Here is a 13047-nt window from a genome sequence, read left to right as displayed (position 1 = left end):
TATGCAAAACATATCCTAGGTTAGATTATATTGATATAAAGATTTGGTCTTTGACATAAAGCAAGCTCATTGTTCTAATGTAAACAGTGTTTTTTATCTCTACTTAATATATTGAAATTACCATGAATACATTTCACATGTAGACTAGTACAATTTGTATATAGGGCAACCATTGTGGTTGCCTATTGGAATATTGATATCTAGAGTGTATACAATGATCTCACATATCTTTCCACTTAACTCATTGACACCATACTCCTCACCTTACCTATTGATATGGCTTCTGATATCTGTTCCAGAGTCTTCTCAGGCAATGATGGTGTACATGTACTCTTATCTACTCTGGGAATCTCACTTTGTTTACCTTTGGATTCTAATTCTTTAATCTCACAAGCTGACTTGTTATTATTTCATCTGCCCTAACAAGCCAGTTTCTGTATTTTGTTCATATCTTGTACATTTTCGAGTTGTTGCTCTAGTTACTTTTTCCTGCATTGCTATGGTAAGCTTATCTTGAATTTGCCTTGAACCTAATGTAGCTTTTGTACATGCTGTTTCTGCTCTTTGAAGTTTTTCTGTTTCTGTCTTCAACAGACCCTGTACAATTTCTACTTCTTGCTTAGCATGTTTCAGTTGCAACTCTAGATTTTTCTTTTCTTGCACAGCTTGGTTCTGTGCTGTATTTTCACTCTTAGCTGCCTTACCCTATTTTCTACTGTTGATAAATTACCCCTTAATTTAGTGATTTCCTCTTCCCTATATTTCAGTACAAGTTTAAATGCTTCGTGCCAGTCTGTCTGATCTAATTCTGATAACCTTTGACCTTTCTGATCTACCATTGTGTGACTGACTTTATATGGAATCAAACTCCTAACACTCAGACTATAGGGTTTAGCTGATGATTTGATACACAGTGGTGCTCTGCCATGTTTGAGAAATTGATCTGCCAGACCTGCAAAAAGAAGACGTGTTCAGTCAATGAATGTGCATGACAAAATGTGTATTCTAACAAGTCAAAGTGAACGGTCCTACTAATTACTGCCTGTGACTGCCCGTAGCTGCCTGAGGGCTGCCCGAGGAAAAAGTGGGCCAAATTTCGCCCATGTTAACACTAGGCCAATAGGTTCAGTTTACATCATGCCCAGCCAACAAAAAATATCATTGATTTGGCATTAAACTGATGTTTTCTCCGGCGATTTTAGAACACGGAAGACACTGGGCTTGAAGGACGTCGTCAGCTTAATAGTGAGATCATACCATTCAGTCTGAGAGGTGGTAGTAACCTCGCCAGCGCGTACAGCTTGACAGCCTACCAAAGCTTCGTTTTAAACCACTACAGAAAACAAAAATCAATGAAATTTTTGGCTAGCCAGGCATGATATAAGTTCAAGCTATTGGCTTAGTGTTAAATTGGCGAAATTTGGCCTACTTGCTACTCGGGCAGTTCTCGGGCAGTCCTCAGGTAGCTACGGGCAGTCATTGGTGGTAATTAGTAGGACCCAAAGTGAAGGGATACGGTTGACTGCCAACCTTTCAAATTTGTTACTGAGTCAGCTGCATCTTACCATACAAATCATGTGTTTCACAGTCAATGTCAGTGACAAAGAACTCTCTAACTCCCAGCACTGACAAGATCTCCTGTCTGGTGGATAGGATGTGTTGAATCTTCTCTGTCATCTTAACCATGAATTGTATGAAGTCCCACTGATCTCCTCTCAGTGCTGTGTAGTTGTCAACATTGAATATGGTAGGTAGGTACATCTCAGCAGATGGAAGGAGTCTATAGGCTTTGTGGGTTTTGAAAGCTAGTAATTGTGTATCTGTAATAGAAGAAATGCAGTAAAGGAAAGAATAAGAAGGACACTGCTCTCATCTAGCTACAAAGGCAGCCATCTTAAACTTTTTCAGTTTTAGATAATACAATTGTCACTTTGGTAAAGATGAAATGCTGATGTTTGAAATATTTTCAAATCCTATTATCAAATTTTGTCTGATAGATTGTCTTGATTCTCAATACAAAGTAATATTGATTTAACCAATTCTGCCCCCTCCCTTTTGGAATTTGCATGATTAGTCATTGGATTTTAAGTATCTTGTTTGCGAGCCTTTACGAAAACTTATAGGATATACGTTGGATTTGACAATTCTCATATTATTTAATGTATAACAGGAATAAAAGTAAAATTCACCGAAAAGATAATTGGAAGCCAAAATTATTAAACAATGACTTTTGTACAATCATATTGAAATCAAAGTCGGAATGTATATATACGTCCATAATGATGTAATTAAAAATTTCATGTAGATGTGCAACGATGTCGTGTAGATCGAATTAAGTTTATGACACCAAAATCCTGGTGTATTCAAAATTTGTGAATGGATTTTGTAAATTTCAAAGTTAATTCGGTGAAGTCGGCCATTCTGTTTGATCTGTGCATACGCATCCTGCTGTTGAAAATAGCACCGCAGAAGCAAAAGATGTCATCCAACCTGTAACATCAGATATCTCACCAGCTTCAAGCACTGCATCTTCAAGCTTTGGTCTCTTGAAACGTGGCTCATCAGACTATATAATACAACAAAATTTGAACTTCTTAGATATAATCGTGAGAGCAAAAAGTTGAAGTAAATTTGGTCAAAAGTGAACTCTTGTGTTAATTTTAGCTAAAAATGAAGTCATGTAATTTTCAGGAGGAAGCTACTTTTAAATTGGACAAATAGTAACAAACCAATCTCATGTAATTGAAGTGATTAACTCTTAAATCGTTGTGTCCTTAATTTAAAGTAAAAGAAAAGAAAATATGTTAAGTATTTAGTGAGTCTTTTTTCATATATAGACCTAAGGAGTATACTGGCTTGGATTCTGACATATCTAATTATTATAATGATTCAAAGTGTTAAACGGTAATTATCATTTATTGACGTCGCTTATAGAAACATTCGTACCAAAAATAAAGTTGTAATACTCAAACTTACCTCATGCTCAACATCAACATCCTTCGTAATGGTACCAATGTCTGACTCTGACTTTCACGTTTTACCCTTACAAATTTTTGTAGTTCTCCTGAACGTCCATGATTGAGATCTCTGTCATATGAATATGCATTGACCCTGGTTCAGCAAACTGACCACTCACATTAGGTATTCCTGATGAGGAAAAATGTATATCTGACAGTAATTCTATTTCTTGTAACATTATCGTGACCACAAATGTATTTCAAGCAGTGTCATTTTTTATAAACTGACCAATTTAATCTAATTAACAGAAAAATCGTATAAAATTTAAATTGCTACGAATTTAGTTATCTAAGAAAAAATATCGTGCATTGTGCTGTAACACATTATTGTAACCCCGGTAACGATTGTAAGTCATGTGATTAGGTCTGCTGCGTGTCGTTTGAGTGTGATGACACGTGTGGAATTTCCTTGATAGCGTCTTCACCCACAATGCATTGCAATGCACTACTGATTTTCACTGTTGAAGACAGTACTTTGGTGTGGATGTACGTTTAGGAATTATTATCCGTTTTACTACCAAGAAAAAATTCCCAGACAACGTGGTTGGTCTTTTACATGACTGTGCTTACAGAGGAGACCCAGTTAATGAATTACTGGTAGACTGCATGTGTTCCTATTGTTTTGCCTGAGTGAAGAGCCAAGGAGTGCCTGGAATTGTTCGAGTCAATCATCAACTCGATTATTGCTACCAGGGTTGGAATAACAAATCCCCAGGGAGGATCGTCTGGAAGGACTCTGTGTGTGTAACGTAGTTTCCTATTGGATAGACTGTCATCGTCATAGCAACAGACGGACATTGAGCTACAACTCAAGAAGAAACCATTGTACAACTATCGGACAATAGCTAAGTGAATGAACCAGACAACAGCCATTTTAGAATTATCTGGAACTTTATTATGGTGGATGAACTTTAGATTTTGCGCCTGGAAATTATTTTCCAGTAATACTGCTATTAGTTTTAATTACTGTAAAACAGCGTTTTATTCTTTTATCATTATTATCATAGTAGAGATTTTAGCTGTAGTGAAATAAACCCCAATATAAACTGCAACGCAAATTGTACGATAATCCAGGTGCAGCCAACGGAGCTGTTCATCAAAAAAGCTGTTCCAGGAGCAAGTTTTGAGGGCAGGGGAAATTTTATTTTCGCTAGGGCTCAGACATGTTTTTAAGTGACAGGGGAGCAAATTTTAGTTTTCTTTGTAGGGCAGGGCAGATATCGGTTCGATTGTCCTGGGGGACAGGGCTTGACGAAAAACGAGGAGAGGGGAAGCTACTTTTAAAACGGGGATGGGGAAGTTGAGCCATGGTGTTTCCGGGGATGGGGACACAGGGCAAGTACTTATAACTTTTTATGTCTGCAGGGGAAATGGAATGACAAAATTTGAGGGGAAGTTTTTCAAGGGCAGGGTTAATCGGCAAGTTTTTTTCGCCACAAGGCAGGGGAGCTTCAAAACTTCACAGTGGGGAGGGGAAAACGGCAAAAATAAGTGGGAAGTGGGTAAAATGAAGTTTGAGTGCGGGAGGGTAGGTCGAAAAATTTTTAGTGGGAGGGCAAATTATGAACAGCTAATTAACTACCCTCTTGACTTAAAATTAGTCAATTCACATTGCTTGTCATACACAATATATCTTATCATAGTAAGGACCCCTTTAAAAGTGCATTGTTCGTTGGCTGCACCTGATAATCATTCTTCCCTGGTTTGTTGATTGTGTAATATGAACTTGGGGTTGGGTTTAAAATTGACTGGCTAAATTTAAAGTCAGTTTGCAGTGTGCTGTTGCACATTATTATGTAATCACGCTCGTTGTTTGAAACTTACTTTGGCAGAAAAAGTCATCAATCGCATCAAACTGTTCCTGGTCATAGGTGGCTTTGAGTTTCAGTGGAATGTTGAATCTCTTAACCAACTCTCTCATCTCATCAGTTATCAGCAATGGTTCAAATGCCTTGGCAAATCTACCATTGTGACAGGCTGACTTGAATCTGTAGAGATAGAGTATGCCCAGGAAATCGACCACATTCCAAGGGAACTGCCATATATAGATTTGATATTGTGGGGCCCCAGCTTTTTCTTTTCGATTATTATGCTGACTTCCTTGCTGTCATCAGTTGCTACTCTCATTGCATTTACATCAAACAGCTCTATACATCTTTGCACTGCATCATCTATTTCTTGTACACTTTTCTTTATCGTCTCAATCCTGGATTCATCAATTGGATTCTGCTTGATAGCGCCTTTATCTGATCCATCAGTTTTTGTCGATGCAGGAGAAAATCATCGGCATCAAACGCAATAACTGCATCAAGACCTAATGAACAAAGTAAAATATAAAGGTATTTATTGAACAAAGAGTTCCCTACTATAATACAATATATTACATAATTCTAACTTTGAAATTAAAGAGGAGGCAAATACTTCTTTGCAAAATTATTGTCAATACATTTTCCTGAAAGATAGTCTGGTCTTATGTTCCTCTTTCAGGTGTATGAATATATATAATAAAACTTTAAGTTCATCTAATGGCACTGAATCTTACGTACCTTCAGTAGCTGTTGACTCTTCAGTGAACAAAGTAGCTATTCTTGCATAGCTCTTTTCTATCTCCCCGCTTTTGGTAAACCTATCCTTTAGCTTACTAGCACGCTCGTATTCCATCCCATTGGTTGCTACTTGCATTACCTTTTCACCCCATGCCATGCCACCTTCAACTAGACTTGATTGCAGTCATCTTTGAAGGAGTCACTAATGTAGTAACCGAGTTGCGATTGTCCATTCAGGTAAGTAGGCACACCCACTGCTATGCCCTCTAGGCCAAAAAAACCATAGTTCACCTTACTTTGTGGAAGAAGACACACATGACACTGGCGGAGCATTGTTATTAAAGTTTCAATTGAATAATGTGGAACGATGTTCACTTGCACTGAAGAACTCTTAAGTATTGTGTATAGGTGATTCCGTACATTGTCAACATGTTGTTCCTGCGACACCAGCTATATTCCATGTGACATGTCTTATTCCTGTTCCTTTCAGGCTTGACGCAATTCCATTGACAGCTTCTGCCACTCCATCATACTCACTCAGTACTTCCTTGATGTCGGAGCGTATTTCACCATAGGATAGTATAACGAGTTGTCTTATGCCCTTCTGTTGTGTCACTCGCTGGCTGTTATACCTTTCTCCAGTCTTCGGTAAGAGTAAGAAGTGAGGAATATTTTTTAAGTGCCCTGTATGCATTCTCAAAGTAATCATACATGCGCGGGCCGATAGACACAACTACATCGGCTTCACTGGCCATTCTTAGCATATCTCTTTTGAGCTTCTGGTGGTCATTGGTTGTTACCTTTGCACAATGCTCAGGATGAAGTGCATTGATTTGATAGAGCTTAGCGCTAGGAAACAGAGTCTTCCGAATGTTAGCAGCAGCATCAGCAGTGAATGGGGCATACCCGATGACGTATTTGACGTTGTCAAGTTCCTGCAAACATGTGTAGTAACTTGTATGGTAATACAGCCAGCGAATATTAATTGGGTCATCCTTCTCATCAAGGTACTCAATTCGTTTACCCGGTATCAAAGTTATACCAGCTTCTCCTGCATCTTTGACCTGTGCTTCACTAACAGTGATGTCAAGTACAGTAGCAAAACCTTCCAACGCTCCCCCTTGTCTTGAGCAGATATCTTTGAACAGATTTCTGTGAAATTCTGGAAGACCGTATTTTTCGGTATCCCAAGAATCAAAGATAACAAGTGCTTTTCCCGTGCGTTCTGTCTGTGTTGTATCTTGCCGCTGACTGTTGTTGCCCTCAGATGCAGCATTAGCAGCCATGGTGCTAAACTGAAAGAGAACATAATAGCGACGACATCAAGAGGGTTGCCAGGATGGGTGTTGGAATTTCAACCTCTCTCCCATAATGTACGCCTATATGGTAGATTGCACTTTCATTTTTTTACAATAAAAATACGTCAAGAGTAGATAGGGTTTTGTGATTCACACTGGCAGTAATTTTGCCAGTACCTTACTTTAACCAATTCATATTGACCTAAATGTAAACTTTTAATCACGATTTCAAAACATATTTCCATATTAATAGCGAGTTACAATAACCACATGTTTATGCACAAAAACACTTTAAATTCTTCCGGCATGAACGGGGAAGCGAGGAGTTGTAAGATGTAGAATTAACTAGTTCACTTATAAGGCTACAAAAATAATTTGTTTCTTTTCATCGCGCGCATCATTTCAAAGTGTGCGCGTCAACTCTTTTTTACCCTGTTTTTCATTTGCCTTTATGGAAAAAAGGGGAAAATGTACCAAATTCCGCCAAATTAAAAAAATAAAAAAAAAAAATCGCGTCGCCGCATGATTTTTGCCACATGTCAATGACCAGAAGTAATCTTTTTTTTGCCTTATACTCGTAGAAATGCCTCATAAAAACAAAATCTCCCTGAGCACGATTATTTACATATCTCAATAAAGGTGTTTTTTTATATTTTTAAGGCTAAAACACACCATTACCAACTGTGAACACAATCCTTAAAGATTATTTTGTAAGATAAGAATATAAGAAAAATTGTTCTTTCATTTAAATGATAGCGGGATAAACCAAAATTATTTTATGTTGGATTCCAATATTTGAAACGTACTGGTTGGAAGGAAATTATCAGCGATTTGAGATAAAACAAGCATTGTCAATGAATAGATGTCCGACATAGAAGATATGGTTCTAACATTCAACAATCCATAAATTATTGGCAAATGTAGTATCTGAATATACAACTCATCGCTTGCTTCCAGGTAATTTCATGCACCTGTTTGGTGGACTTTGCCAAAACTAGCTATATGGTATGGTACAATATTTAATACGAATGCTCACGGAACATAATTGTTCAGCGTTCTACACCAGCCATTGCTACAAATACGCTAGGGCAAGATTCGTCGCCCAACAAACATAGCTGTAGTTAATAAATCATGGGTGTCTATTGAATAAAAGGTCACTGTTGATAACCTTGTAGATTTTCTTTCAGCAGTGCAGTAGAAATAAATTTTGGATTTATGGCTTGACGCCTAAAGGTAATAGTTCAAACGGACTGGTAACACAGCTTTGTGGACAGCAGTTTTTATCCGAAATACTTAGTCACCATTCACTAGGTAGTACCCTACAACAGCTGTCCATTTTTATAGGGACGCTAAGGACACAGCTTATCTTTCGACGTTCAACAGTCTTTGGATCAGCTTGAGTACAGTACCGCGGAGAGCAGACACAAAAGTGGATCAAAAAGGAAGGGACCTTGGAAAGAGTCTGATTCAAATCATGAATACGGTATGGAAAAGGCTTGGGATCTTGAAATTTAAAACGACGTTTACAATTATAGGGACGAACAGATCCAGGACGGAATTTTGTACTTAAGTTTCCGACTCTTGCAAATTCCAACTAGATTATAATCATAACTAAACATATGAAGTGTTAATACCTAGTTGTTTTCATTTTTCCCATTTTACAGTGTCAGACTAAAGGATGTTTTATCAGAGAAACTTTTTGTTTCGCCTTATTATCATAAACAACTGCAGACTACTGGTTAATCTCGCTTCAACATTACAGAGTACCACTGAGTGTGATTACACTAAAACCATACTTTTCCGAATATTTTGCCTTGGCGTTCAACCTTTGATTCACACAAACATTACATCTTGTTGCGATGACATCGCAGTAAATAATGGAATATTCAGACTCTGTCCCAGCGTTCCTTCCCTTTTCGTTCATGCTTATTATTGTTATAGGCAGAGGTTTACATATATCTGTGAGGAATCTGAAATAGCTCTTGCAGAAATAATGGACTTTCAGAGATGTCAGAATTTTATTTATCGGCCAGTAATTCAGCAAAGCCGTTGAAATGAAAGGAGATTCAGTGCAACTACATGTAAATCTGTTGCAGAAATGACAAAATACCTATCCTTTTTCAACTTTGCAAACTGATAAAATTCCTTTTAATAAATTAACAAGTCCGACGTACTGTTATATGGATAGCAATTATGTGTCTGCACTCATTATATTTTACAGGTTTTCAAGTTCCTGAAAAAGCGTAATGCGTAAACAGAATCGGCAACGGTCTGTGCGAGATCCTTGTGGCAAACAGTCCTTTTGAACTGTGCCATTGTAAATGAAAGCCTTGACATATATCGTTGACAAAGTGTCAATCTTCATGACAAGGTCATGACTGGTCAAACAAGAATAAAAAAGAATAAGAAAAGTTAATAACTATTAATTCCTGTCTGGGACAGCTTGAAATAGTCTGATTATAGATTTGAACACAAAGATGTGGTGTTTGACAATTGGATACGCTTTTGTCGGTACAATATGTCGCCCTTAACTCTGAAGACAGCGTCTTGATTTCAGTACATGTGAAACTATCTCCTCTCATCATCTCTGGGATGGTTTAACCACGCTATTTTCCTATATTGAATTAGGAACCTAATATCAAAAACTCAATAATCAAAATCATGCAGAAAAACTTTCACTGTCACGAATGCTTTAATTTTAAGTGACCTGTTCTGTTAGCAAAATTTCAATCCTACTCCGTCTGCTGCTGTATAGTATTTGCCAATGACACTACACATGTGCGACGGGAGGTCAAAGTAAGTATAAGTACAAAAGTATTTTACTGTACTGATACTTGACTGTCCAATGAAGAGTTCCCAAACAACTGCCATGACTGCTTATTTGATTTACCATAAGTTAACTCTGTTGCATTGACGAAGTCTGATAGAAGCATGGGTACATGTGATAAAGAAAGGTCACTGATGATAACCTATTCTGTTTACACTTCCAGCCAAGCAAAGATAAAGTTAAAATTAATAGCAGGACGCAGAGCTGGGTCAAAAGTAGCATTTATTGGGTCAAGGTTCACAAGGGACACTGTCGATAAGACCCTAGCAACAGGAGTTTGTTGATATACGAAGTAATCATATCAAACAGCTTTGCATCTGAAACCAAATTTTTGAAATATTAAGTGTCATTGCTTCAGAAAGAAACGTCAGCTTATAACGAAGCAAAATGCACTTAATAAGATGAGAGCGCTGCTATAAAGCAAACACTCAAAACACGGGAAAGTTTTTTTACTAAATAGGCGCTGTACAGCTTAGCTGAATTCGAGCCGGCTGCAAGTGCCCGTATGGAATTATGCATTGCTTATACTCTCCACACTCAAATATTGGAATCTAAGAGATTTTTAATATCAATTATTTCATTTTTATTATTCATGGAAAATTATACAAAAATACCTTACAGAATATTTGTTTTGTGATTAAAGAACATCTAATCATATCGAACAGCTCCGGATCTTAAATCAAATGTTTGACATAAGTGTCACTGCTTCAAAAAAAAATCGGGTTAGTAACGAGGCAAAATTCTTTGCAATGTTTATTCGTAACCCCCAAAATGTTCTTTTCATTTGATAAGAGTGCTGCTATAAAACAAAACATTCAAAACCAGGGAAAGTTATTTAATCGACATTTTAGTGTAACTCCACAATTTTTTACTACTAAAAAGGCATTGTATAACTCGGTGATAGTAAAGACGATAGCAAAATCAATTGACTCGCCCGCAAAGTGACTACTACCTAGGTCAAATACTTGCAAGCTAAGTGACAAAGATATTTTTGCACTCTACTAATGTTTGGCTGCCAAATGAATTGTTCTCAAGCAACAGTCATGACTACGTATTTGATTGGGCTAACTCTGTTGCATTGACGAAGTAAGATAAAGCATGAGTATATTATAAAGAAAATATCGCAGATGAGAACCCATTCTGTTTGCATTTCCAGCGAAGTAAATATAGTTAAAATATTTGGCAGGATGCAGAGCTGGGTCAAAGTTCACGAGGGCCACTGTACATAAGCCCCAAACAACTGAAGTTTACTGTTATAACGAAGTAATCATATCAAATAGCTTCGGATCTGAAACCAAATGATGGACAAAAGTGTCATTGCTTTAGAAAAAACATGGGTTTTTAATTCTTGCAGTGTTTAAATCGTAAACATAAAATACGTTCTTTTCCATTTGATAAGGCCAAAAAAAAAATTGTGTGTTTCCTGTAAATGCTCTTCAGAAATAGGGTAGGTAGGTCGGAAAAAAATTTTTTTTGGTAATTTTTTTTTTCTCTGCAAAAAAGAAAATGTGAAAATTTTAATACCTTTCGACAAGGGTCAAGGCATCGTCATTGTCAACACAAAAGATTACATACACGAATGCAAAAGACAATTACGCAACACTCAGTATTATACACAACTAGACAGTGCGACACAGAACAAACAGTAAACAAAGTACACGAACTATTAAACAAAATGTACGAGAACAAACACATCGACCATGATACTTATAAGTATCTCGATCCAAAAAACATAAAAATCCGTACCCCGCAGTGGTACTTATTGCCTAAAATTCACAAACCGCCGCTTGAAAACTCAACGTTTGCAGGGAGACCAATATTTAGTGGCTGCTCCAGTCCCACTAACAGAATTTCAGAATTGCTGGATTACTTCATAAAACCACTGGTCCAGCAACAACCGTCAAATATAAAAGACACAACAAACTTCATACAAGAAATAGAAAAAACAAATTTCCCCAACATGCATTTCTTGTAACACTCGACGTGGTGTCGATGGACACAAACACAATTCACGACGAAGCGATTCGGCTAGTCAGTGAAACATTAAACTCACAAACCTCGCTTCAAACAAATTACGGCATCAAAAACCACCACGGAAGACTTAATAGAAATGATTTCACTAATTCTAAAACACAACAGTTTTGAATTTAACAAGCAATATTTCCGCCAAACCCGCGGCTGCAGCATGGGATCGAATGCCTCGCCAGAGATAGCAGACATTGCTTTTCATGAACTTGAAAAGAAAATAATCGTAAACAACCACAACAACATTCACTTCTGGAAAAGATTCAGAGATGATGTCTTTGCAATCTTTCTGGGAACACAAACCGAACTCACTAACTTCATTCAAAAAATCCACACAATGCACCCAACGTTAAGTTTTCATACGAAAACTCAACACAAGAAATTACATTCCTAGATGTAGTAGTTTTCAAAGGTGCAAGATACCACAAAGAAAATATCCTCGACATCAAAACACATACTAAACCAACAGACACATTCCAATTTCTACATAGAGAATCTTGTCACCCGACAGCAACATTTAATGGCTTTATCAAAGGTGAAATCCTAGATACGCTCGCACTTGAAACAACAATGACGACTTTACTAAAAAGTCGCTTTCTTTAGAAACAAACTACTCGACAGAGAATACAAAAACAATGAAATCACGAATATAACAGAAAAAATAAACCACAGTATTCGTAATACACTAACAAACTGTACAAGTACACGTACAGAAGCAACAAACAAACTCATCTTCAGTACAACATACAGCCCTTACATAAAAACAAAAGATCTTAAGGGAAGTCTTTTGAAACATTTGGCTGAACTGGAGAAGGACTCAACACTAAGGAATCTATTCCCAGAATCACCAATCATTGCTTACAAGAGAAACAAAACCTAAAAGACACACTAGTCAAACAAAATTTACAGAAGTAAAGAAACAAAAACCAAACAAACCAGACCACCAAACGGACTCACAACGAGACCCAAACATTGATATTCTTGCCTCGCTATTCGAAGAGCAAGACCACTAAAATACATTAAAATAAATTTTCACAAACACAAACTAACGAAAGAATCTACATTGCGACTGATGAGAAACCACACTCGGGTTTCGAAACGCAAGCGTCAAAGGGCCACTCATCAACTTTGTAACACCATAGGTCCGGCTGCGTCTCGCCATAAGCTTTCCCCACACAAACAAAACATTACCGTACACACTAATCCAAACTTCCCTACAAATATCCGAGGCGAAACAAACATTTTCATTAACACAAACAATCGGATAAGAATGTAGGAACACATTTTTGAAACGAATCAAACAAAACTCGACACAAAAACATTTTGGATAGTTA

The 13047-nt window shown here is 37.2% G+C and overlaps 2 protein-coding genes and 1 long non-coding RNA gene across 4 annotated transcripts in view; 1 reads left to right on the top strand and 2 right to left on the bottom strand.

Moving 5' to 3' along the window:
• Positions 1-13047, bottom strand: part of LOC139125244 (centrosomal protein of 63 kDa-like) — a 513301-nt gene that overhangs the window by 82663 nt on the left and 417591 nt on the right. The window lies entirely within an intron of this gene.
• The window catches only part of LOC139125260 (uncharacterized), a 172141-nt gene that overhangs the window by 31176 nt on the left and 127918 nt on the right, over positions 1-13047 (top strand). The window lies entirely within an intron of this gene.
• Positions 495-3019, bottom strand: LOC139125258 (uncharacterized). The gene is made up of 4 exons (XM_070691354.1): positions 2977-3019; positions 2491-2566; positions 1566-1820; positions 495-952 (listed from the first exon to the last, which is right to left on the bottom strand). The coding sequence occupies exons 3-4, from the start codon at positions 1759-1761 to the stop codon at positions 642-644; spliced, it is 507 nt and encodes a 168-aa protein (XP_070547455.1). The 5' UTR covers positions 1762-1820; positions 2491-2566; positions 2977-3019; the 3' UTR covers positions 495-641.

The sequence above is a fragment of the Ptychodera flava genome, assembly GCF_041260155.1.
Source record: "Ptychodera flava strain L36383 chromosome 3 unlocalized genomic scaffold, AS_Pfla_20210202 Scaffold_25__1_contigs__length_14229661_pilon, whole genome shotgun sequence".
NCBI classification, from domain to species: Eukaryota; Metazoa; Hemichordata; class Enteropneusta; family Ptychoderidae; genus Ptychodera; species Ptychodera flava.
This window is presented reverse-complemented; position numbering and strand designations above follow the sequence as displayed.